Raw genomic sequence first — 27,596 nt, 5'->3', positions numbered from 1 at the left:
GTTCAGTAAATACTTCTAGATTTAGAAATGGAAATTGCTGATTTTTCAGGTTAGTTTTCCTTAAACACCATGGAAATGCTAGTTGAAGGAATGTTGACAACCTTAATGAAACTTGGAAGGCTGGGAAGTTTTATGACCTCGAGACTAGACATTTGTGAAGAATAATTTTCTGTCATTTTTTCCAATTTCTCTTACAGAAAAACAGGCATCTGTTAACATTTTAGGATATTGTTACTTTTAAGAGTTTTAATATAGCTCCAGTACCAAAGAATAGTATAATCAAATACAGTGACATGGCAAGATCCATCATAATCATATAGCAAATTCCTTTTATTAAAATACTAAAGAACTCATAAATAGAAACTTGTGAAATTTATGATTTTTGTTTTTGTATTTTTAAGCTGACTTGGGCTAGATTCCTCCAGAAATACTTAAAGATGTAGATTTTCATCCAAGAGGTGTTCTATAATGCTCTCAGAAACTGCAGTAGTACAGTTAGTCTAGCTGACTGCTGTTCTGGGCCTCGTGGCTTCCTTTGAGTGTAAATGTTACTATGGATTCTTACTTTAGGGGCCATTGGTTATCTTGACCTTGTATCATTTGGTTTTATGTTTTGTAAAGCCTTGTATGTTTCCACAAGCCTCTCTAGCTGGTATATGGTCTCAGTCATTCTTGAGAGTCTCCACTCTGAAGAGGGAAAGCTGAATAGTTGTACCATACTGTTCACCATGTCCACAGTCTGAGGAACTTCTTATCACTGCAGATCCCTGCAGGGGATATAGAGAAAGTTATTAGGTGGCTTAATAAAGAAAATTCCCATCCCACAGTAGATTTCTCAGAGGGTTGAAGATGTACCAGCCTTTTGTCAAGTTGCTTTGTATACACACACAATTAATAGTATAGAAATTGAAAATGTTCCAGAAACAGCTCATTTACCAGCCACTGGAACTGATGTTACAACTGTTATCTCCACTTAGAGTATATAAACATGTTGCTGAAGGGGGTGTGTGCTGATGTTCACCTTTCTAATGGTCTGAAACTCTAAATTCTGACACATCTGGTTTTGAGAATTTTGATAAGTGTCCTTGAACCTTCTTTTGTCAGAGTCATTCGAACTGGGCATAGTGATTCGTGCTTATAATTCCAGAACTTGGATAGGCTGAAGGGAGGAGAATTGCCAAGAGTACAAGGCCAGCCTGGACTGAAGAGAAACCATGTCTAAAAAACAAAGTCATTTAACAGGCACTGTGTTCCATAAACACATATACTTCTTAACTTTCAGCAAACCAAGAAGTCTTAAATAAAGTGGAAGTTCAGTATAAGACTTTCCCAGGATGGAACACAGACATATCTAATGCAAGGACATTTAAGGAGCTCCCTGTCAATGCCCAAAATTATGTTCGGTTTATTGAAGATGAGCTTCAAATACCAGGTAAACACTTTATGAGCAGCTGTCTTTTATTTTTCTGTTAGTTTGTGGGGTCTTATGTTTTTTGGTTTTGGTTTCGGTTTCCCCTCTGGGGTGTTTACTCTTGTCGTTCCTCTTGATTAATAATTCTTTTATGGCTTTTACCCTCATCAGAAAATGTTTTCTTTGTTGTGGTGGTTGTTTTTATCATTTGGCCTAAGCTGCTCTTAAGAGTTGAAGTCTTGGAGAGATATTAGGAGATAGGTGATAGAGTATAAAATAGAACATCTCATGTTATTGTTGTATCACAACACCATGACCAAAGCAGCTTGGGGAGGAGAGAGTATATTTGGCCTACTCTTTCATATTATTGTTCATCATTGAAGAAATTCAAGGCAGGAACTCAAACAGGGCAGAAACCTGTGGGGATTGTTGCTTACTGGCTTGCCCAGCCTTCCCCCATCAATCACTGATTAAGAAAATGACCTATAGGTTTGCCTGTGGCTCAGTCATTTTTTTGTATTATTCTTTCCAATTGAGAATCTCCCTCCTCTCTAGTGGCTGTTGGCTTGTGTTAGGTTGACATAAAACTGGGCAACTTACCTCATTAGCAAGAAATTTGAAGTAATAATGAATAAATTGATTTACTCATGTAGTCCTTGCTCATTGGGAGGCCAAGGCAGGAGAATTCCTGAGAGTGCTTGCTAGGTTAGGTTAGTTAGGGCTATATTATAAAACCCTGTCGAAATACAACAAAAAACATACCAAAGAATGAAAAATGGATATAACACATACATAAAACAAGTTAGCAAGGGTTAGGCATGATGAAGTTATGTGGCCTTTCTGTTACATGATTGCCTTTTCCTTTCATCCTTTTGTTTACACTGAGGGGAACTAGAGACAAGAAAAAGTAGGTAGGAGGTACTTTCCACACACAACATATTATCTACTTACAATGTCTCTGTTGTGTTTTGTTTTTATTCATGACTCATTTCAGACATGGTTCTTGTTTTCAGATTGCTAGGATTGCTCCCAGCCTGATTTCAGACTTAGCAAACATGTATGTGAATGGCTTTTAGTCAACAGTTTTTGGAATATAAATAGATGATGTATGTGCACGGCATGCATGCAGTGCCCACAGAGTCAGCAAAGGGCGCTATGGATCCCCAGGAACAAGAGTTAACGGTTTAAAGAAACCATTTTGTGCTAGGAATTGAACCAGGCTCCTCTGCCAGAGAAGCAAATACTTTGGACCACTAAGCCATCTCTCCAGCCACCCCCCCATGGAAGAATTCTTGACAGAATACCCCAGGGACCCTTTTGATTGTCAAAATCTACCTTAATGGATACCTTAGTCCACCTTAAAATGTTTTTGTTATATACTAAGTTATCTAACCCATAGTTCTACTTCGTTTTTGAGATCAAAGATATTCAGTATTAATTATTTCTGCCTTTAAGAATAATATTGACTTAAATTCATGTCAATCCTGCATAGTACTGATTAATGACATTGGAGCAAAACCTGACACTTTACTTTGTGAACCTCTACTTTTTAAACACAGCAGGACTCCTCTTTCCATCCCAAGGCTGAATGTCACAAGGGACTTGATGCTCTTCTCTTGTTTTGTTTTCCAGTTAAATGGATTGGTGTAGGGAAATCCAGAGAGTCCATGATCCAGCTCTTCTAAGGACTACCAGCAGGGCAGGAGATGCTCCTTGAGAGGGAGGGAAAATACTTAAGCATTTCTCTATTATCTGCAAATTCAAGAATAAAGACATTGAAGTGAGTTTTAAGCTGGCATTGGTTTGCAGTCTCTGATGGATGGCTGTCGTGGATAGACTGGCGCCCTCCCATCCAGCTTCTCAGCTGACGTGGCCGCCGCATTTGTTGCCCCTGCTGCTCATGGTGCCACACACAGTTCCTTTCCATGTTTAGTAACTGTACAATCCCTGTTGTTTGAAATCTAAAACTTCCAGTGTAGTTTTTCTTCATTATTGTCATTGTGTTTGAGTTTTTATCCCAACTAGATGGTGAGAACAATTAATGCAGTTTTGCACAAATATTTTTACATTCTGATCATTCAATTCTGTCATTGTAATCTTTGCTGTTAGGGAAAAAAAATGAAAAGATAGGGGTTCTGTCAATTTTTGTAATGCTATTAATTCTGTTTAAATTGTGAACTGCCTATTTTTTGCTGAGACTATTGCAACATTGAGCTTTGGTTGGGAGGGGGAGTATGTTCATGGGACCTTTAATTTGTATAGAATGCAGAACTTAGTTCTCTCTACAATTATTTAATACAATGAACATTTAATTTAGTGTTCAAAAAGAAGAGGTTTCCTTACAATAGCAATCTTAATGTTAATTATTAAAAAAATCTTGTGGTATTTGGTGGATATTTTTCTTTGCTTTCAGATATGAGCTCAAATGTATATCTTTCCTTTTTTATTTTTTAAGTATACTGTTATTTCTAAGAACAGTGGGTTGGTTTTCAACATTGTGCCTGCTGATATATCTATAAAATGACCCATAAGTACCCACATGAACCCTAATTGCCAATTGTCAGCCATAATTTTGATCATGCCTTCATCTCTCCTCCTTGAAAATAAAGAGGTATTATTTGACAGTTAGGCTTTACATTGTGCTGTAGATTATCCTTCCATGAACTATTAACTGTTTAAATTAGGTATCACTTGAAATTATTTTACTATAACCATCAATAGCTGATTAAAAAGAACCAAATATTTCCAGTATGCTTTGTGTGTTGTTTTTCTTCTGTTCATAGTAATTCTAGTGTGGAGGGTGGTGTTCCATGCAGTGCATGGGGACAAGCAAGGCATAGATCAATAGAATCTTTGGGAGGATCTAAATGTGTTTTCACTGAAAGAATTTTTATTAGTACATGGGTTCCGAAAAATTCTAAAATAGGAGCAGTTTCCTTAGACTCAGTAAATGACAAACTCGGGTGATCCCACCAGCCCACCTCTAACCATGAAGCATGTGTGAATAGAACGATGCCAAATAAATCCTGCTTCTTTCCATGGAAACTGGAAGATCTGTATTCTTGTCTGTAAGTATTGTATTATTGATACATATTTTCAGTAATGAACCCATTTTTACTGAGGTGGGGAATTGTGATATTTATGATTTATTAAAGCTTGCCTGAGGATTCAGAAATTAAAGTCAGCCACAAGTCTTAGAAGTCAGGCACACACCTTTAATCCCGCTAGGAGGTGGTGGTACACACCTTTAATTCTAGGATTCAGGATTAAGAGACGATCTCTTTAAATTCAAGGTCACCCAGGGATACATGAGATTGAATCAGTCTGAAAGAGGAACAGATCACATGCCTTTAATTGCAGCACTAGAGGGGTATAAAAGCTTCAGTAGTCAGTAGGAGGCATTCATTTTCCAGCCACAATCAAGACAGGAGCATTCATTCTCCATTCACACTGAGGAGAGGCAGCAGGGTTAGCCCATTCAGCCTGAGGTGGTGGTAAGAGCTAGTGGACCAATACTTTGCTTCCCCGACCTTCAGCTTGAACCCCAATATCTGTCTCTGAGTTTTTCATTTTTCATGTTACAAGCCATTTTTCCTCCGATACCCAAAATGTCTCCAATTGCTGTTATTTACTGATTTTAAGCCTCTCTGGATAATTTAGTTAATTTTTGAATGTGGGCTGTCAGTTGATGAGGAGAGATGGTCTGTTCTTAAATAAAGCTGTCTCTCAAACTGTTGATAACTTACAATTTCACTTAGCAAGGTTGTATGTACCATATTCTAGGTACTGAATATGTGGTAGCAGAGGCAAGTGCAGTCTTACTGAAACTCATGCTAGCAGCGGCATGCTAAACATTGATGAATGGTTTTATATGCGCCAATGAAGCATGGTGAAATGAATGGGACCTAATCAAAATGTCTGACAAGGGCCAGAGAAGGCTCTTAAGAGATTCTTAAACATTAACCAGATGAATTAGCATGAGGGGAAATGTGCAGGGTGCAGTCTAGAAAGAATCTGTAGAGTTGGAGAAATAGAACCAAATTAGCAAGGGCCTGGTGAGGTTGGCAGCAGACTGAGGGACACTCAGCCAAATAACCAGAATATGTTGATGTGAGTGAGAGTCCTGTAGGTAGAATGTAATGCCTGTTACAGCTATGCCTCGGCAGAACTGTTGAATCAGAAAACCTAAGCTAGGGGATGGTTTAGATCACTTGTTGCCTTCTCAGAGGATCGGAGTTCACTTCCCATACTGTGGCTGCTTGTAATTTCAGGTCTGGGAGTCTGATGCTTTCTTTTGGCCTTGATGGAAACTCACATGCATGTGCTGGGCATACACATCTTTAAACCTAAATTTTAAAATGTAGACTATTGACTGCAGCCAGAGTCACCAAAGGAGCACAAGATACTTGAGCAGGGGAAGGTTAATATGCATATTTGGTATTAATCTAATTAACCATAGGATTAGAAGGGCAGACATAAGACAGTTTTGAAAAGATAGTGTGAGAGGTTGTGTATGTTTATTTGAGACAGGGTCTTATATGGCCCTGGCTAGCCTGGAAGTCACCGGGTAGCTCAGAATTACCTTAAACTGATCTTCTCAGGTATGTGCTACCATCTGCGGCTCAAGAAGTTCTACCTTGCCAGTTGTCTTATTACAAAGCTACTATAGTCAACATATGTGGTATTGTCATGGGAAAAGTGACTTTTTTTTTTAAGAACCCGAGGGAGGGGGGCTTGAGAAGCTATTTTAATGCAGACCTTTAAAATACCAAGGATGCCACAAACAAAACTAACTAGTAGGAAAATAAATCTACAGGAAGTATAGAGACCATGAAACATGAGAGTGTGCCCAAAGTTCTCCACTAAAGGTAACTTGACAACTGGTATTAATGTTTTAACAATTTATGGTATTGTGGGGTGTGTTTTATAAAAATGTAATTGACAATAAGAGCAGGGACAGCTGCTGTGAGGACCAGAAATTTTGTATATTATTGATGCTAAATTGCTTTAAATCTGGACTTAGGACATGAATTTGTACTTTTCTATGGTAATCACTTAAGAAAAGTCTGAAGCCAAGCAGTGGTGGTACATGCCTTTAATCCTCTCTATTCCTTCTGGAATTGAAAGAATGGCTTCAGGTTCAGAGCCATGAGACTCCGCACTAATTAATCCACACCACCTCAGATCCCAATCTCTGTAAGCTTTGCCATGCCCCCTCAGATCTGCAATCAGCCAGTTCTGAGCCAGTCCCCACAAAGGGGAATCATTTCTTTTCCTCCAGAACCCACATGATCCCTGGGGGCAGCTAGGAGAAAAGTAATAGCACACACTTTGGGTGAGGAGCTTCACACAGACAGTACTAAGGGCGGAGCCAGGGCCATGAACGTTCTAGGCAAGATCTCCACCTAGGAGCTGTATCTTCAACACCTAGGTGTTTCTTTTAGCTAGAAGTTCACTTAGACAATGAAGTCTGATTGTTTTTAAAGTTTTTAAACCAATCCTTGCCTTTAAATTGTATTTAATCCTTACACATAGATTGCCAACAATTTCCACCACTTCGGTTTACAGTTTGCCTTTTTTTTTTTTTTTTTTTTTTTTTTTTTTTTTTTCTTTTCTAAGACAGTGTATCTCTGTGTAACCCTGGCTGTCCTGGAACTTCCTCTGTACCAGCCTCTACTCCTGAGTGCTGGGACTAAAGGTGTGCACCACCACTGCCTTGGAAGGATCTTGGTCACTGATACACTGACCCTTTATACCATGGGATTGTGCTGGTTTGTCCTACACTAAGCAAAAGTAACAACCACTTGAAGTTCAGGGCTAATACATTTGTATATCAGGGAGTAATTAATCTAACTAAACTTCAGGGGCTGTCTATCCCAGTGAAATGTCCTAGAGTACAGTGGTGTAGGGTCTACCCTTTGGGCTGGTGAGATGGCTGAGTGTCAAGGTTGTTGGGCAAGCTGAATGACTAAAATTCAATCTTGGGAACCATGTAAACATGGAAAGAGAGAGCTGACTCCACAAAGTCGTCCTCTGACCTCCACACATATGTCATGCATACAACATACATGTTCCACAATAAAATAATAAATAATAAAATACAATAAAAATTTTAATGAAACTATAAAATGAAAGCCCTTCTAAAGGGAAGGTTAGGTTGTTGCATCTGGCCTTGTTCACAAGCAGAATCATGTCTACTGGGCCCCTTTGTATTTATACACAACCTATTCCTCATTAGATCAAGCTGCTAGTTTTGCCAAACCCGAATGATTGAAATAAAGGAACCCCAGTTCCACAGACCCAGCATACTATCAAAAGCTGATGGCTCTGAGTTGGGCTCATGACAAGAGAATGCACTATAGTGGGCCCAGGCTGTTCTGTAAGCTGCCCCACCAATCAGGCAACATGATCCAGTGGATTTGTCTGTGACAAATAGGGATGATGTTTGGAGACATTGGCAGGCCCAGAATCACAGACTAGGCCTTTGGAACATGGAGCCACACCCCGTCTTCCAAATAACTGTTTTTCTTGGCTAACTGCTTTCCTTGGCTTGCCACTGGGCCTCTATAATAGAGACTGAATATTTGGCCTTAGGCTACCAAGTTACCATGAAACTCATGCTGTCCATCATGAGCTGTTACATGACACAGAGGGATGAGTCCTGGTGGGGAAGCTTTATGGGAGATGTCCTGTATGCAGTGAATATATATTTCTATTATTGGTTGATGAATAAAGCTGTTTTGCCCAATGGACAGACTGGATATAGCCAGGCAGGAAGTATAGGCAGGGCTACCAGACTAGGAGAATGCTGGGAAGAGTAACACAGAGTCCCAAATGAGATGCCATGTAGCTGCCGATGGAGCAAGAGGCCCAGGCATTATCGGTAAGCCAAGACTGTGTGGAGATACACAGATTAATAGAAATGAGAGAGCTAGACAAATAAGCCTGTGCCATTGGCTAAGCAGCTTAAAATTAACATAAGCCTCTGTGTGTTTATTTGGGACTAAATGGCTGCAGGACTGGGCAGGACAGACTCTTCCCTCCACAGAAGCTGGTAAGCAAGCAAGCATGGTGGCTGAAAGCTCCCATCTTGAGCCATAACCACGTGAGAGACAAGACTGGGAGTGGTATGTGACTTTTGGAACCTTAAATCCCGCTCCCAGTGGCATATTTCTTCCACAAGGCCACAGATCTTTAAACCTATCCAAACAGGGTCACCAACTGGGGAACCAAGTATTGAAATGCAGGTACCTTATTTGGGCTCCTCCAGGTCTTCAGACTTAGACCAGGACTTAACACACCAGTAATAAGTTCTTGGAGCTTTGGCCTGGGACTAGAACCTCATGGGCTTTTGTGGGCTCCCAGCTTGTGGATAATGTGCATATATAACATTCATAACATCGATTTATATATAATACTGTATTTCTTCAATACAAGTTGTTTCATTAGCTTCCTTTTCTTTTCCCTGTACCCCCTGAATTCCATTCCACCTGGACTGGAGTCTGTTTTATTTTGGCCTTCATCTTTCTTGTGTTTTCAAATGCCCTGGTAATGTTTAGTTGACCATGTTAAAGACTAAGGCAGCTGAAACGATATGAAACTCTGTGTTCTTGGAGAAACTTTATTAGCTTTACTTTGGGGCAGTGAGTAAGAAGCCAACTGATGGGTGATGGAGAGTGTCTCTGAGCAACCAGAATGCAGGATTTCTTTCTTTGGGGTCCTTTCTTTTCTTTGGGACCCTTTAACTCTTTTCCTGAGGAGTTGATGCCTAGTTATCAAGGCTTCTTGTTGAGAAGGTTGTTAATCCTGAAACAGGTTTCCATTAATTCCCACTCTTCACTCGTCCGAAATCCCTACAGACCTACAGTTGTCTCCCACTCTTCTTCCTTGGCTAGTTCCATCTGGTTCTCTCCCTCCCTTTCTTCCTCTCTCTACTTGTGTGTGTGTACATGTAATAATGGCATAAATATAAGCACATACAGTTACTGTATAATCTATGATCCCATGTATGAGCACTCACTGAGAAGGTATGATGGTTAGAGGTTCGTCGGCATCAGAAACAAGATGCTAAAAGCTTATGACGAGTTATGACATTAACATATTTTTTTATTTTCCCTTTCATGTGATGTTGCAGACAAGTGCTGTAATACACAGCTAGCCCCCTTCAACAGATGTCAAATGTTCTCAAGGCTGGATCTTGATTTCCTGACCAATTTTCCCTGAAGAGAGTTTGCAACACAAAATTTGTTTAGGATTAGGATCCATCTGTATACACACTTAAAAATAGTGCTGTTACCGCTAATTTACTCACTAAAAAATCCCCAAATTGTTTTCTTAAAATACCACGCTTACATTTAATTTTAAAAAGTGTTTCTTGCAAAGCTGTTTCTCTTCTCACAACAGTAGACTTCTGGTAGTGAATTAAGTGGTCTAGGATTTGATGAAATCGTGCCCAATTTATGATCCAAACCTGAAATTTAGAAAAAGTTAGTGATTTGTTTTGGAGACTACTTATTCTACAATTTTAATACACCATCATTTTAGCAACTGTGTACAATAATAAAGTAACTTAAGACATTTAAAGAGGCATAATTAAAATATGGGTGCCAGGGAGATGGTCAGTGGAGGAAGGCACTTACGGCCAAGTCTGACAAATGGGGTTTAATCCTCTTGCTCCAGATAGTAGAGAGAACCAAATCCCACCTGTTGTTCTATGATCTCTGCATGCTCGTGTGTGAACACACATACAACAAATAAGGATGCAACTAAAAACTTTTAAAATAAAATGTAGAAAGGGGGACTAAAAGGTTCTTTAAAGTTTCCAGTTAATAGGCATATTATTAGATTATATCAAAATTTAAGAAAAACTCATTTGATTTTTATCTTGATGCCCTGATGTTGCTGTCTGCTGTCCTCTGAGGACCTGGGTTTCAGCATGGACATTTCTTCCCTACTGACTCTGGCATCCCTCCAGACTACAGCTGTCTTCTCTGGGGACAGAGGAAATCCTTCCCAACCCTGTCATTTTTAAACTTGTTTTGTAGCCCAGGTTGGCTTTGAATTTTCAGTCCTCAAGCTTCCGCCTCCAGAGAGGCTGGAATTACAGGCTTGAGTCATCAGTTTCCTGTTTTCCAGTAAAAAGAGAGGGACTTGACTCTTTGTAAAGAAAACTGTTAAGCACTTAGTTAAGCACAGGTGACACTTGGCTGTGACAGAGACAGTATAGCTTCAAGGCCAACCATGCTGGAGAGCAACATGGTCTGGATGTGAATTCTGCCCCTTTCCTCCTGGCTGTGTGATTTAGGGTTAGTTCATGACAGGTCTTGAAAACTTGGCTTCCTCTATTTAAAATAGCAACACTCACCCCAGGGAGACACCAAGGACTAAATATGTGCCTGCCACAGTGTGAGACACACCACACCACACCCCACACCACACCCCCGCACAAATTTGGGGGATCTTTCATTTAGAAGGTCTCAGCAAATCACTCAATGAGCCAAAGTCAAAAGCACCAATGCCTATGGCGACGTGTTCTGTTTAAGTGGGTTTTGTGTGAATACCCAGGACCACCTCTGTCCGCCTCAGGATCCTCACGTAGGCCACAGCATACAGACATGCTACAAGGGGAGTCTAGAATTTCTGAATTGTGGTATAAATGATCAATTGTTATAGACGTTTAAACTAGAATGTAAAGAAAGGTTCCCTAATGGAACACCAGGTTACACTCAAGGTTTTGTTTCCAGTGCTTAGTCAGCTTCCTAGGACATTAAAGACTTTTCACCCTTTTGGTCTCAGATACAGGGAGCTAGAAAGGAAGGAAGAAGCCCTAGATTCCCCTCTAGCTTCTTTCTGCTCCCTGATCTGCACGTCTATCTCTGCCCCAGTGTCACTGGTCCCAGTCATGCCCTTCAAGGCAGTAGTAAGCCCCCAGGATATGCCAATCTTGCCATAATGGCAAGGTTATTGTCAGCAAGTTGATAGCGCTTACCAGTTTCATAAAATGGCAGGGAGTAGTCTCTTTGGTAAGTTGTTTCATTATACCATGTGTGCACAGGCCTTGACAATCTTTCAAAACAAATGTATCTAATGAGGGTTTGCTGGTCCAATTGAGGCTGATATGGAGTTTTGCTCTTGGGTGGAATTGTCAAGTCTATGAGGGGTCTGCATGGGAACAAAAGTAGCTTGCTGAACACCTTTGGAGAATCAGTCCATTTTCTCTTGAGCTGCAATCTAGGATCCAGTGCAGTCTTTTGGCTAGACTAAACACCAGTGCATCTTGGTGTTTTGTAGAACTGTTGTAACCTTCCCATGCTCCTCCCCAACTGTCCTCGAAAGATGAAAGCAAGCAAGAAATCAAAATGTAATGGCCAACACCTTCATCACTCCTGGCAGTATCCATTCGCTGGCATGGCAGGCTTGAGGCATGGATATGAGTACACTAGGACACTAGGTGGCAGGTACCTGGGACCTTGTCTCAGCAAGTCTAGCGATTAAAGCTGTCAACAAAGACTAAGAATGCTTGTCAAAGGGACTTTTGTGCTAATAGAAAGAATGGGAACATCCTTCATGTTGAAAAAAGTAGGGGAGCACCAGAAGTGGTAGACAAGCCTCTCCCACAAAGGTGGCATGTAAACTCAAGATACACCTTGTATATATTCAATGTTTTTAAAAAATCCCCTCCAACAAGGCATTAAATAATGATATATATATATATGTCTAGCTCTGACAGTGGGCAGCTGTCATTTCTTGTTTTCTAGTAGTAGACTTAGCTCTAAGAAAAGTTTATTAAGTCATGCATAGTGACTCCAAAGGCTATGGTGGAAAAGCACCTGAGCTCAGCTTGAATTTGAGATCAGCCTGGGTAACAAAATGAGAACTTTACCCCAGGTTTAAAAACAAAAGCAAACACTTGATTTAGTACTAAGAGCCTTGAAGTGGAACTCAGAAACTATGGGTTAAAAATTAAACCTAACATTTACAGTAATTGTGGGACTTTGGTTGAGACATGTTACTCGGGGCATTGAGAAGGTTCATCTAGTAAAGGTTAGTGACCTGAGTTTGATCCTTGGCACCCACACAGTGGAAGGAGAAAACTGAGTTCTGAAAATTGTTCCCTGACTGCACATGTGCATTGTGACAGAATGAAGGCCCACAATAAATAAATGCAGGAGCCAGAGATGTGCCCTTCCTCTGCTGTATTCCTGACTGTATCAGGATGACCTCAAAGCTGCTTCCAGTTTCATAATTTAAATATAGACTATGCACTGCTCTAAATACAGGTGCCCTTCCAACTCCCACCCCGCATGAGGATGATTGGAGGTTGACTAGATGGAAGTTAACGAAAAGAAGGGAAATTGAAATAGTAGATGAAGAACTCAAATGACTATAGTCATGCTGAGGGCTTAATATGCCCTAGAATTTTACAACTCTTATTTGGGAGTGACATACTCAGAGAAGGTGCAAATTGCCCTAAATCAAGTTTCTCAAATTGACACTTTTACCTCCTGGAGTTTCTAGCCTCTCCAGACCAGGAAATAAGGTCAGCATGTCTATGGCTACTGTGTGTGTGTGTGTGTGTGTGTGTGTGTGTGTGTGTATGCCATATATAGAAAGGAAGGAACCACGTTAATCAAATAAGTTTACTGAGAATGAAACTGAATCCCAGTAAATTTAAGTTATTTGGCCAATCTGGAATTCTAAACTCATACTGTTTCTTAAATTCCATAGATGTCTTAATAAAAATTCTATATTTACTACTGATTGTGGAAATAGATATTCTCTGTTGAGAAGATCTGTGAACTAGAGAAAAGGGTAGAAGAATACAGAGTACTGATAATATTACTATTTGTGAAAATGAAACAAAGCCAGATATTGTCAGTGCTAGAGATGTAGCTCCCTGGCGGAACTCATACCTAACACACTTGAGGCTTTGTGTTTGATTTCAGCACCCAAAGCCCTCCCAGGAAACCCAAGCCAAGAGGTCCCAACATTTTAAATAGTTTGGCATATTTCCTTCCACCCCTCTTCTAGCCATTAGGTAACACTTGAGATAAACATATTATTGCTACTGTTGAGGTCCTGTAGCTGCAGACTGGAGAGGTAGCTGAGTTCTTACAGAGAACCCGAGTTCAGTTCCCAGCACCCACATGGGGCAGCTCACTTCTGACCTGCATGGGTGCTTGCACTCATACCCACTTGTGCTCATACGCACATGCATACACATATACACACACAAATTTTTTAAAAAAATCTTTTACAAAAAGATTATGAGGTCCACTTTCCCCTACTTATCATTTTAGCTTTGATGACATTCTTGGAAATTAAAATTTAGGGGTGTGTCTCACCTTGGAGCCCTCTTCACGCTGTTACCAAAATGGAGTCTTGCCAGTTGCCCAGGGTAATAGCCTTTGATGTCCCTTCCTTGGTGAGTGATAAATAAACTGGAAGAAACAGTCAAGAAGCGGTCAGTCATTACAGTTGGTCCCTTACAGAAGTGTACCAGCTGGTGTGTGATAGGTAATTAATCTATCTGGACTTTGTGCCCTGTTCCAAGCAACTGAAACCCAGGGATTTTTCAGTCCTGTTGGTTGGTAGTCATAACAAGTGTCTTCTCTGCTTATTCGCTGCCACCCACTGCAGAAAGACATCTCTCTGACCAGGGCTGAGAGCTACACTAATTGTGGGGATAAACTTCTCAGTGAGTGCTTTTAGCTCACCCATCAAAAGGATGTGAAGGGGGGGGGTCCCATTAAGATGTCAGTCCCCTAAAGCACTTGCCTCTAAGCCTGACAATCAGTATTCAATCCCTGTAACCCATGGAAGGATGGAAGGCGAGAACTGACTCCACAAAGTTGTCCTGTATCTCCACATGTGTGTCATGCATGCCCACATACACCAGCATGCACATACATACACAATAATAATAAATTGTGTATGTATGCAAAACCAAAAAAATGTGTCTTTTCATCAGACCTGAGCTTGTAGTATTGGATGGGCTCCCTTTCCCAATAACCTCTAAAACCTGTAATAGAATGTCATTTATTTCCACGATTCATAAGGAAATATTTAGCATGCCATGTATTAGGTCAAAATAGTAAGGAAAAGAAAGAGGGTGAGGGAGAACGGGAAAGAGGGACAGAAGGGGGAAGGGAGGGAGGGAAGGAGGGTGAGGGAGGAGACAGTATGTAAAGTCAATGACAGGGCTGAGGGATAGTTAAGAGTGGTTAAGGACACTGGCTGCTCTTGTAGAGGACCCAGATCAGTGGCCAGCACCCACATCTGACAGCTTACAGCCTTCCGTATTCCAGTTCTGGGGGATCTGATGCCCTTTCCTGACCCCTGAGGGTACATGTACACATGTGGTGCATACATATATACTCAGGAACATACACACACTCAATACGATCCTTAAGTCAACGAAATAGATGTTGGCAATTGCTGAAATGTAGGAATAAAAAAAAAATGAGGATTCCTTATTATTAAACCTTTGAAATGTTTATAAAATTCCATAGGAAGCTTTTCACTTAACTGAAATAGTTGATCATATAGGACTGTGATGTCAAGGCATGTGGTAATAGTAAATTAGGTAGGAGGATTCTAGCCTCACCTCAGAGGGATGACTTGTGAGGAAGGACAGACAGGCCTTTTTATCCTTGGTGGCCCTGAACTTACCACCATCTTCCTGCTTCAGCTCCTCGGTGCTGGGATTACCAGTATATGCTACCATCTTGGTTGTAGTTTTGAAGTATAATATGAGCCATCCCCATGGGGATTGAGAAGATGTGTGTCTGGGGTGTGAGCATGAGATATGTTTGTACAACTGGAATGCTGTGGTGTTGAAGCCTTGGCCCCTAGGGTGGTGCTACGGGGGAGTGGAAGAACCTTTAGGAGGTGGGGTTTTGGGGAGACCTCAGGTCATTGGTAATATTGAGGCAGAATAGAATGGAGAGTGAAATCCAAAAATCCTTCCGAGAAAGCTGTAAGATTAGCATATAAAAGGAACCTATTGACAGGGCTTGGAGGAAGAGCTGGTAGGAAACTACAGAGAGCCTGGTATCTAGGGTTTGCATAGAAGTAACTCTAGAGGAGGGAAGTCACATAAGCCAAGACTAAGTCATAGTTAAGAGTAGAGTACGTGTGGATGTGTTAGCGTTTTATTACTGTAGCACCTGTCAGATAACTCAGCTTAACAAGAAAGGTTGTGTGCCTCATGGTTTCAGTCTGTGACCAATTAATTGGTCCTGCTGCTTTGGTCACACAGCATATCCTTGCAGGAGTGCCGTCCTCTAAAAGTTCCGCGTTCCCTCCTTAGCACTACTGGCAGGAGACCAGGCCCTCAACATGCTGACTTTTGGGGACCGTTTAAGATCTGAATGATTGCAGGGGTCAGGGTTGGTCTGGCTGGGCAGGGCAAGTTCTGTCTGTGCAAACAGACCTCAGAGAGCTCTAATTATCTGAATAACCACAGGGTGTCTGGGCCTGTCTAGTGGCTAGGATAATGGACCAAGGCCTGAGTTACAGCTGAGGATTAAGTCATAAGAGGAGAGAGAAGTTGGCACAGGAAGAGGGAACAAATGTCGTTACTGCATGAGTGGGAGGTGTCTCTGAGGCAAGCCTCTAGTTCTGTTGTAGGAGTCCCCTAGAGCCAAGCTGCAAGTTTCTGAGGAGTCACAGGCATCCTGGACACGGTTTCTAGGGTTGTGCTGCTGTCTGCAGCAGGCTGTTTGATCTCCAGTATCTTCTGTCCAGCAAAGCCTGCTGAGACACGGAAGAAGTTCACCCCGCTCTAGTCATTGCTTTGAGAATGGAACCATCTCTCCTGGTTTCCAGTAGCGTGACCCACTGCAGTCCCTGGAAGAGGCCCCTGGCTGGTTGGGCAGAGGTGCAGAGAGGGTAGGAAAGTGAGCACTGCAGGGAGAGCAGGCTGAGTGAAGTGGGTTTTGGGGTAGAAAGACAGCTCATTTTCCTTCCGTCTTTTCTCTGTTCCTCTTCTATCCTGCTCCCCACTCCCCTTTCCCACTTTGTCGGTGCTGTCTGTTGAGCCCAGGGCTTTACACATACTAAATAGACATTCTACCACCGAGTCATAGCCCCCTTTTATTTTTATTTTGAAATAGGGTTTCGCTGGGAGTTGGTGGCGCACACCTTTAATACTAGCACTTGGGAGGCAGAGACAGCCTGATCTACAGAGCAAGTGCCAGGATTGTTACACAGAGAAACCCTGTCTTGAAAAACAAGAAACAAAGCAAAACAAAAAAGTAAATTGGGTTTCACTGCACTGTCCATGCTGACCCCAAACTCATGATCCTCCTGCTTCTGCCTCTGTTCTAGGGTTATAGGTGTTCTGCATCCTGCCCAGCTCCCCCTGACTCTGGGGAGTTTTTCTAAGTTCTTGTATGTGACCTTAACCTGGAACCTGAGAAAGCTTCTAATTCAGCCATTAAAGTAGTGAAGCTTTTTGTTTATTTGTTGGTTGGTTTTTATGTTTGCTGGTTGTTGCTTGTTTTTAATTAGTTCAAGGAGAAATGCATCTAGCTTGGCCAGAGGCTTTGCTATAGGTGCCCAGCTTTCTTTCCTGGAGGTTCAGCTTGAGAGAGAGGATGAATGAATGTGAGTGAGTGCCATGTGCCAGGCCAGGCTTCTGTTTTTACAGGGTACAGATTCCTGAGTCAGTCTTAGAAAGCTCTCCGAAGGTGGCATGGGTGAGCCAGCTGTTTCTGGTCCCACTGAATTATTTGCACGTCCCTGACAGCTTGGCTGCCTGAAGAGGTGGGTTTAATCTATACGAGAGTGGATCTGTCCCCTGGGAGGGTGACTGTAACCAGAGCAGGATCTGGGCTCAGCCATAGACAGCATACAATATGCATGAGTGAGATCAGGAGTGTTTTCTGTTTAGGCAGTACCATTGCCAGAAGGAATACCATCTTGAGCCCGCCTGAGTCATCTGTGCTGGGCCTCCAGCCTTAAAGATATGATCCTGTTTAATTCTCAGGCACCTATGAGGTGAATAGGAACTCCTTGCTTTTATAACTGTTTTATAACAGTAAAAAGAGGCTTAGAGAGGCTAAGTGGCCATTCTGAATACCACACAGCCAGTGAATACTAAAGCCATGAAGCAAACTCAGTCCCTAAATTCCATGTCTTACTCAGAGCCATCTACAATGTATGTGTGAGTTTTGTTTTCCAGAGGAGTTTGGCACTATTTTTGTTTGGACCTTATGACTCTCCCACTTCTAGGCAGTTAGCAAGCAGAGCTAATGTACAAAAGGGACAGGGGAAGCTGGTTCAACCAAAAGAGCTGTTAGGGAGCTCTGCGGTGTCTGCAGGGCTCTGATGGGGTATTGCACTGTCACCCAAAGTTCATCTCTTGGTAAGGAAAGCCACATCTAGACAACACGCTAACAACAGTGGTGTCACTTAACCATTGTTGAACTGAAGCTTGGGGCTAAGTATCTCAGCTAAGGATGTGAGCTAATACAGAAGATGAGATTAAAAATGGGGCTGGGAGATGCACCAGTGCATCCTCTCACCTTCCAGGATGTACTGGCCCCGTATCTCCTCAAAGAATGGGAGGGCAGGTTCCATTTGCTCATCAGTAAAAGAAGAACGAAAGCTACTATGTTCATGACCAACAGAATAAGAATAATGAGACACATGTAGCTGGAGACTGAAAGGTCATGTCTTTGTCAGATGTTTCTGTTTTTCTAGGTAGAATGAGCTGACCTTGCAGCGGTGTCTGCATGCCACTGTTCTATTGCTGTGACCAGATACCATCACCAAGGCAACTTGTAGTAACTGAGAGTCTTACATCCTGGTCCACAGGCAGGAGGCGGAGAGAGACTGGGCCTGGTATAGGCTTTTGAAACCTTAAAGCCCACTCCCAATGACAGACTTCTTCCAACAAGGCCACACCTCCTAGTCCCCACAAACAGTTCCACTAGCTGGGGGTCAAGCATTCAAACATCTGAGCCTATGGGAGCCTTTTTGTTTTGTTTTTGAAGAAGAGTTTCTCTGTCCTGGCACTCTGTAGACCAGGCTGGCCTCAAGCCAGACGTTCACCTGCCTCTGCCTCCCAAGTGCTGGGATTAAAAGCGTGTGCCACAGCTGCCTGGCCAATGTGGGCCATTCTTATTCAAACCACATTCTACTCCCTGGCCCCTATAGGATTGTGGCCATATCATAGAGCAAAATGCATTTAGCCCAACTTCAAAAGTTCCCATAGTCTTTCACAGTCTCAACACTTTTAAAGTCCAAAGTCCATGCATGTTCTGAGCCTCAAGGCAAACTCTTTAACTGTAGTCCCCTGTAAAATCAAAAGCAGATCATATACTTCCAACTGCAATGGCACAGAGTATACATTCCACCCCAAAAAGGAGTAAGTGGGGCAGGGGCATAGTAAGGGAATAGTGGGTCGAAGCAAGACTGAAAGCCAGCAGGGCAAACTCCACATTCTGTTTCTCTTGTCTGATGTCCAAGGATTTAGATGGAATTCATGTATCCCACTCCCCTCCAGTTTTGTTGACTCTAACAAGCTTCTGTTTCTTGGGCTGGTCCTTCTTCCTGTGTGCACTTCTTCTTGGAAGGTGTCCCACCACTCTGGCATGGACAACATCTTGGAGTCTCTAATGTGATCCAGGCTTTACCTTCACAGCTTCCAGCAATGGCCTCTCTGGGCTTCCACACAGGGACTCCTCTGCTACACACCTGGCCATTGGTGGCTTTTCCTAACCACGAAGGAGGAGTTCACAGCCTCTTTCTTATATCCTTGACTCTAAATCTAGAACCACGTGGCCAAAGCTGCCAAGTTCTTCTTTCTGGGGCTAGAACCTGGTCCCACTCCTTGCATTACATTTGTGTAAACTTTGTTGATGGTTTCATTTGATGCTTAAGTTTTTCTTTAATTCAGTTTTTGGTTGTTTTTGTTTTTTACAACATGGAAGCTCAACTGTGTGGGTCCTTACCCTGAGGACACCATTTCCTCTATTCATTTTGAATTAGGCCTGTCCTTAAACTTTTTATCTCATTGGGCACAGGACTTGGCTCCAACATTACTAGGCTCCCCTAGTGCTCCTTCTCTCAGACTATACATTTTGTGTTTCTCTTTGCCCCTCTTATGCTTTTTTTTCTGCAGAAAGATGATCATTAATAAACCATATGATACAGTCAGCACTAGGCTGTCTTGAAATCTCCTCTACCGACATCACTAATCCAAATCTCGATTTAGCCAAAATTCTTTGCCAAAACATCACAAGAATGGTCTGAGGCCACTTATTAATATTCTTCCTCTTTGAATGCTGTTGAGCTGGGTCTCCATAGTCAAAATTACCCTCAGCACTATTGTCTTCCATGCTCCTGCTTGGATGGCCCTCTAAGCCCCACCCCCCTAAGGCTTTCAACTGATTTTCTAGTCCAAAGTCCTAAAGTCTTCCATATTCCCTCAAATAACATGACCAGGCCTACCACAGCAATACTTCATTCATCATACCAACTGTGTCTTACAGACACCATGGCCAAGGCAACTCTTAGGAAAGGCAGCATTTAATTGGGACTGGCTTACAGTTTCAGAGGGTTAGTCCGTAATCATCGTGATGGGAAGTAGACAGACAGGGCACTGAAGCAGTATATGAGAGCAACAAGCAATGAGAGAGAGAGATTGAGCCTGGTATGGGCTTTTGAATCCCCAAAGCCCAGTGACATACCTCCTCCATTAAGGCCACACCTCCTAATCCTTCTCAAATAGTTCCACTAACTGGGAATGAAACATTCAAACATCTGAGCCTCTGGGGGCATTCTCATTCAAACCTCCACAATATTTGTTTGTTTGTTTTGGTGCTGGGGATTGAATCTGATGCCTTGTGCATGTCAAGCTCATGTTCTACCACTGAACAACACCTTGTTGTTTGTTGATGTTGTTTATTTTATGTGTGGGCGCTTTTTGCCTGCATGTATGTCTGTGTACCATGTGCGTGCACTGCTCACAGATACAAGAAGAGGGCGTCAGATTCCCTGGATCTGGAGTTACAGATGGTTTCAAGGTTGATATAGCCCTGTGGATGCTGGGAACTAAAGCCTGGTCCTGTGGGAAAGCCCAAGTATTCCTAACCATTGAGTCTCCTCTCTAACCTCACAACTGACCTTTTAAAACGGCAATTAAATCTGACACAAACCTTGTGTATTTGATCTCCCACACCACACTGACCTTCCTCCATTTGGGGAATCTTTTCAGGCTAGGCATTCAGTCTAGCCTGGGGATGACACTGGCTAGCACTTGTCTCTAATTGAACTTTTCTTGTAAGACTCTTATGTGGTCACTAAGATTACTCCTGAGCCTTAATTACTAACTTTTATTAGGTACCCACTCAGGTTTGCCAGTCACTCTCACTGGCCTAGCCCTCAGGGCTGGGCATGCAGGGAGAAGCTGGAACTATGTGTCTGCAAACAGCAGAAGGGCAGACCCAAGTTCTGTCAGTGGCCAGAGCCAAACCACCAATAAATACTTTTCCTCATTTGTTCTAGTTTACTCAACGACAGTGCATAGAGGGTCATAGTCACCACCATCAGGCAGAGGTTATGGAAGTGATTTTCAGAGATGGGCAAGAAAGTTTCATGCTAGAATGGGGACTAACCCAAACAGAGCAAACCGTAGTGAAGCCAGACCAAAGGGTTCAAGTCCCATCTCTGCTAGTTGTGACTTGTGAAATATTGGGACAGTCACTTATCCACATCATGCCTCAGCTTCCTTCACAACAATTGTGAAGGTTAAATAAAATGACATAGACTAAGGCTAATGCTGACATGCAGTAAGAGCTGCCTGTTAACCTATTAATCTAGTGGTGAGATGGTTAGGAGATGAAGGTAAACAAATGAAACTGGAAGTTGTGAAAAGGGAACTAAAGCAGTGTGAAGTGGGGGACAAGGATACAGAGATAGTCACAAGAGCTCCCCAGAGCAGCCACCAACAAAAATTTGTTTCCACTTTTCCTACATGAGCCTATGGTAGACAAAATGACCTCACCCATACACAGAAGGACCGAGGACTAGAGGGGAGGAAGGGAGGTGAATGCAGTACCCAGACTTGATTTCTCTCCATCTTCCTTTCTCCTGGGATGGAGTTTGGAGAAGGGCAGGGTCTGTACCCTCCCCAGCCCTGGTGGTTTCCAGAAAACGTTACCTGGGTGGAACCACTGGGCGACGCTCTACAAATTCTCGAAGTCGGATGGCTGTCATGATAGATGGGAATCTGAAAAGAGTTATGGAGTGAAATTTCATATTGCAAGTTCACACACATTTCCAGGAATTAGCTATTGCCCTGTGACTTAAAGGCATGCTTGAGAAATGAGAGATATGATTTTATTTGTGAGTCTGTGTAATATGTACCAGGTAATGTGCTTTAACTAGTGGTGTCCTCGAGGAAGGTCTGCAAAGGACTGTAACTATTTTCCTCACAAGAAAACTTATACTCGGATGTGAAGTAACTTGTGCAAGTTACAAGGGAGCCAGGGCTAGAATCCTCAGACTCAAGAATCATCCATCTTAATACCTGAGTTATACCAAAGCATCCCGGAGCACCAAGAGACCTCAGCCAAAACAAAGCTGGGACTACTCAAAAGGCGCCAGGAGGAAAGAGAAATAATCACGAGGAAGAACGGAAGAACGGGTTGGGGAAAGTGTCCGTGAGGCCCCGCCTTTCCTTTTCCTTTTATAGTCAAGTTTAACTCACCCTCAGGCTCCTGCCAGCTCTCTCTTACCTTTCAGTGGATTTTTCAAATCAACTTGAAATTTCTCAATAGCATTACATGGTAATAATTAGAGTGGTCGGTGATATGTCCCAAGAAGCCTGTTTACTGCACAGTATCTTTTTCCAAGAGACCTACTTTAAAGTTTTTAATTAATATATGCTAACTGCACATATTAATGAGGTTCAATGTGCCTTTTCCATATATGCATACAGCGTGTGCTGATCACATCTAGCCCTCACTCTTTCCATCCCCCCACCCCACCCCCAATCTCTATTCTACTTTCAGGCCAACTTTGGTTCTTTAAGAGGGACGTTCGCTCTTATCTCCCTGTGTCTGGCTGGGCTCACTTCATGCCCCCCATCCAGTTCTATCCGTTTTGCTGTGTGTGGTTCTGCACGTCTTTATGTCATGTTCATGTCCACATTTCTTCATGCACTCCCCCACCGCTGGCTACCTGTGCTGATGGCGTGTCTCAGCTACGGTGTGAGCAAGGCTGTGGGGACCTATGAAGGAAATCCTGAGACTGTGACCACGTTTTCATCTTTCTCTTTATCCTTAGCCACCTTAAGGCATATGGCCTCTTTTACTTATTTATATTTTTTAAGATTTTTCTTTAAAAATTTTTAATTTTTTTTTTTTTTTTTTTTTTTTTTTGGGAGACAGGGTTTCTCTGTAGCTTTGGAGTCTGTCCTGGAACTAGCTCTGTAGACCAGGCTGGCCTCAAACTCACAGAGATCTGCCTGCCTCTGCCTCCCCAGTGCTGGGATTAAAGGCATGTGCCACCAATGCCTGGCCATAAAACACTTTTTAATATTAATTTTTATTAATTAAATTAATTAATTTAATATTATTTTAATATTTAATTAAAAGCATAATATTCTCAGAAAAATAATGCTATGATATTTAAGGTATCCACAATTACACCTATTTTTGTGTTCTATAAATGCATGTATGAGTATATTTATATGTTTGAAGCTTCATCATCTATTCTCTTGAATAGTCTTTTGTTTTCCTTTGACAGTGTCATGAGACAACGTCTATATTGCCACAGTCATCTCAATTCCAATATTCAGGGTTCCTTGGGGTTGCCTGGTGAGGCCCACCCATCACCTCACTTACTTATTTAGTGCTAGAAACTGAGCCCAGGGCTCATGCATGCTGGTCTGTTCTCATCACTCCATTTAAAATGGGACCCACGTTTGCTCTTAGTCCTGCAACTGCATCCTGTAGGGCCCTGCATGGACCCCTGAGGCACCTTGAGCAAGCCTGAAGCTGTTGGCGGGAACATCTTGCACCAGAGTAGTTCTTGGTACTCTTCCTAATTTGCTAATACACATTTGCTGGGGAGGAACTAAGCCTGAGAACTTGCACACTTGACCCTTGATTGTTTTCCACTGTGCTGTGAGTCAGTATATAAGCCGGCTCCTTCCCCTCAATAAATGGCATCTGGGCATTTCTGTTGCATGAATGACCCGCTGTCTTGTCTTTTATTTAAATCTTTAGGCCTTTGCCCGATTAGTGGAACAGACTGTAACTCATGTACTACAGTACTCCTGCTTTATACTTTATTATTTTCCCCCAACCCAAGGCTGTAGGGGTAGATAAGATTGCTTCAGAAGTCCTGGGTGTTTTTTCCAGTGTCAGACACTTGAGCAGTTTTTCCTAATAGAGACAGGCTTTCTGAGGAATTGGTTTAAAAGTGATTTTAAAACCAGCATTGACTTCTATCACGCACACAAAAGTTAAAAAAAAAAAAAAAATAATGTTGTCTGGGCCTGGTGGTATAATACCAGTGCTTGGGAAACGATGCCGGAGGTTTGTGGTATAGCATGATCTTGCCTTAGAAAATAGCATTACCAAATCAGATCTTGGGTTCCCTTAGTGCACTGTGGAATTAGTGACAATTACTTGGTAGGTTTAATCAATATATGAATAAGTAATAAACAAATAAATGGCATGTCATCAATTAGTCTGTTTAGAGAAGAAGCAGGAGCAGAATATTAGAGTCAGGGCCCTAAAACTGTTGCTAATGTTTAATCCACCAAGATTTAGAAATCTCAACAAATAGTGTTTTCATTACAGTAACAGCATTGCTGAGGCTAGGCAATTATATAAAGAAAATAAATTGGCGTATCTAACATTTGTGGCTGTTCAAGTGTGGCACTAACACTAGCTGAACTCTGAGGAAAGACTCATAGAGGAGAACATGTTTGGATGTAGCTGGTCATCAAAGGGTTCATGTGTTAGAAGGTGCTAGAATTGTGAGGGAGCTCACTAGGCATAGAGGTTACCCCTGGGATATGTTCTCCATTATGAGTTCTGCTCTACAGAGTGAGTTCTAGGGCAGGTAGGAGCTGGGACTATACAGAGAAACCCTGTTTCTTGAAGAAGAAAAAAAAAATACCAAAAAGCAACCCCCTATTTAGTAATACAGCCACTGAGAGGGTAGAGAGGCACAAGTCGCGTAGCCTTGCTGGCATTACCGGCTTGGGCAGCAGTGGGCAGAGGCGTCCTTGTTCCTCAAAGCAGTCCTCCTCTGAGGGCAGCAAGTATTTGAGTCACCTCCCTGTGGGGTATGCTACAAAGACAGCAGAGCTGTGATACTTGACCTCTTGACATCATTCAAAGGGGATTATGATGCACTGTGGGGTAGAAAGTTTTGCTAAGTAATGCCTTTCCAGGCAAGAGAAAAAGAGTTTTGAAAGTCTCTAACAGAAGGCATAGCTGCACATTAAACAAAAGGGCAGGAAAAACCATACAGGTAAGTGACCCAGACTATCAGATCACTGTAACTTGCTTTTCTGTAAACATTGCTCCAAGGGCAACATAAGGTCGAGGAGTTGGTGCTGTACATGTCCTTTGCAAGTTGGAACTGTGAAAGCAGGATGGGCACTGGGACAAAGGAACCCAGTACTGCCTGGTCTAAAACCACACCAGGCTTCAGAAACCTGCTGCTACTAAAGCCATCTGAGGAGGCTTTTAATTGTTCAGGAATATGATTCCGATCAATCCACAGACCATCACAATAGCATGACTACACACATGGAGAATTAAGCCACTGCTGAGAACAGAATGGCCACAGAATGGTTCAGACCTGGCTATAGCAAATTTCTAAGACCAGAACAAACACTGGCATTGTCTACCATAGGTTGGCCTGGAAACAGGGCACTTCTCAATCAAATAAAATTTGTAAATAGGAAGTGAAGTATTTCTATGAGGCTCCAGATGGCACGTAGGAGAAGCCGTGCTCCCCCTGGGAGCTTAACCCACATCACCACAACAACATAATCTAATACCTGAGTCTTGGTGACAGGGCATTTTGTCCAAAGGAGACAACCATGAAAAATATAAACATGAGAACAAAACAACATTGGGCCCAGGGGAGCAGAAGTGGTGTGTTGAATCTCACTTGGGAGAAAAAAACTTCAATTTTTCAGCTACCTGACACCTAATCATCCCAGTCTGTGCCATGACCCAGAGAGTCAAGCATCCCCATTTGGAATAAGAACTAAGAGAAGCCAAAGAACTTAACCAGAAGTCATACAACTGGGAAGTTATGAATCTAGGATTTGAATCCAAATCAGTTTGACTTGTAAGTTCAGTTGTGATTTTCATTTTAACTAAATGTATATCAACCTTTCTTTTCCATTACTTGAGACAGGGTCTCATGTATCTCAGGATGGACTTGAGGTCACTATGTAGCTGAGGATGGCCTTGAACTTCTGTTGACAAGTCTTAGATGTGGGCTGCCTAAAGGTGGGGGCCATAAACCTCTATCTCTAGTGTTCTTGCCCTGGGAAGTTGTGGATTAGCAAGACCAAAAGAACAACACACACTCTCAGCTGACGTGGGGGTGCAGGGCTGAAGGTAGGAGCTTGAGTGCACCTGTGTTCTCCTGCACTGGGCCGCTCCACCTGGGACCAGAGGCTCCTCCATTTTGAAAGTTGCCTTTAGTTGAGGCAGGCAGAGAGGTCAAAGAGGAGGCCCGAGGAATGGCAGGCAACCGGCCATGGCATTTTCAAAGTTGGTGAATAAAAGGAATGTCTGCAGATGACAGTCACTCCATCCTAGAATGAATCCTAATGAGGCACCAAGACACCACACACTCCCCGATGTTAGCCTGATTTAACTGATGATCATAAATGTGCATACCAGTCTCTCTGGGTAAGATTGTACTTCAATGTTACAGTTTTCCTATATTACCGGAATTGTGAGAACACATGCTGTTTTTAAGACACCCCACCCCTGTATGTGGAGGTCAGAGGGGCAATTTACAGGAGTTCATGCTCCTTTTCACCTATGTGGGTCCCAGGGATTGAGCTCAGGTCTTTGATCTTGAGCTTGGTGGCAAGTGCCTTTGCCCACCGAGCCATCTTGTCAGTTTAAGGGAATATCTGAGGTTCTGTGCAAATGAGGAAGGTCTCTGAGATCTCTTATCACAGGAGAAATGAGGCATTAATGTAGAGATGTCCCCAACTTGTAAGTCACCAGCAGACACTGGGCAGGAGTCATTTAATGATTCTGTTTCCAAACTTGAGAATCTGAAGGTGAAAAGTGATAATTGCCCTGACACTAATCTTCACTGTCAGCTCAACTGAATTTGGGATCTCCCAGGAGACACACCCCTGGGCATGTTGGTGGGGGTGTTCCACAAGAGCTTTAACTGAGATGGGAAAGCCACCCTGAACATGAGTGACACTGTGTCACAGGGTCGGAGCCCGGGCTGAATAAAAATGAGCAGTGGAGAAAACCATCTGTGAACAGCAACCAAGGCTGTCTGGTTTTTGATCATGGGCAGGAATGTGCCCAGCAGCCTGTCACTCCTACCACCAAGCCTGTCACATCCTGCCACGATGGATTGTATCTCCTCAACTCATGAGCTAATATAAACTCCCTCAGTTGCTCTTACCAGGCATTTTGTCATAGCCAAGAGAAAATGTCAAACTCACAGAAAAGCTCAAAGAAAACACTGAGAAGTATGACGAACACCTGTGCACCTTTCACCTACTTTCACCAGTCTTAACATTTTGCCACATTACATAATTAGTTTTCCACGATGGAAGTCCAGTCTAGTGCCTCTCACATGGCAAGCACATGCTGTACCACTGAACCACGTCCCGAGGCTCCCCTCTATTTTTTTCATTGTTTAGATTGACTTTATTATCTGAGTTTCATAAATGTATGTGGTGCATTCTGAGCACATCACACCCCTTCCCTCCCCCACCAGTTTCCCTCCCCCACCAGCTTCCCTCCCCCACCAGCTTCCCTCCCCCATCAGTCTCCCTTCCAGTTTCATTTCTGTTTGTTTTGTTTCATGAACCAATGAATCTTCTAAAACAACAAATTCTTAAGGAATGATTATTTTGTCCTCAACTGCTATGCTATTTTCAGGGTGGCTTACTGCGGGATAGTGGCAGTACTCAACTCTCAGGGGAGGTCTGCTGATA

General features: G+C 42.5%; 2 protein-coding genes across 3 annotated transcripts in view; one reads left to right on the top strand and one right to left on the bottom strand.

Annotated features, from left to right (window-relative positions):
• Positions 1–4,162, top strand: part of Adss2 (adenylosuccinate synthase 2) — a 28,202-nt gene extending 24,040 nt beyond the window's left edge. The window contains exons 12-13 of one of the 2 annotated variants that reach the window (XM_051186384.1): positions 1,283–1,432; positions 3,044–4,162. In XM_051186384.1, coding sequence (XP_051042341.1) covers positions 1,283–1,432; positions 3,044–3,096 — 203 coding nt within the window. In that variant the 3' untranslated portion in view covers positions 3,097–4,162. Of the gene's footprint in view, positions 1–1,104; positions 1,255–1,282; positions 1,433–3,043 lie in introns of those variants that run through there. The other variant, XM_051186385.1, reaches the window with a different exon arrangement.
• A 5,375-nt stretch (positions 4,163–9,537) lies between these two features.
• On the bottom strand, positions 9,538–21,701 carry CUNH1orf100 (chromosome unknown C1orf100 homolog). The gene is made up of 5 exons (XM_051186387.1): positions 21,582–21,701; positions 13,756–13,851; positions 11,400–11,572; positions 9,764–9,881; positions 9,538–9,630 (listed from the first exon to the last, which is right to left on the bottom strand). Exons 1-4 carry the CDS (start codon positions 21,677–21,679, stop codon positions 9,772–9,774), a joined length of 477 nt encoding a protein of 158 aa, XP_051042344.1. The 5' UTR covers positions 21,680–21,701; the 3' UTR covers positions 9,538–9,630; positions 9,764–9,771.
• Positions 21,702–27,596: the final 5,895 nt, after the last annotated feature.

This window comes from Phodopus roborovskii, unplaced genomic scaffold (assembly GCF_943737965.1).
Source record: "Phodopus roborovskii unplaced genomic scaffold, PHOROB, whole genome shotgun sequence".
Lineage (NCBI taxonomy): Eukaryota > Metazoa > Chordata > Mammalia > Rodentia > Cricetidae > Phodopus > Phodopus roborovskii.
Note: the sequence above shows the minus strand (reverse complement) of the source record. Positions and strands in the feature narration are given on the sequence as shown.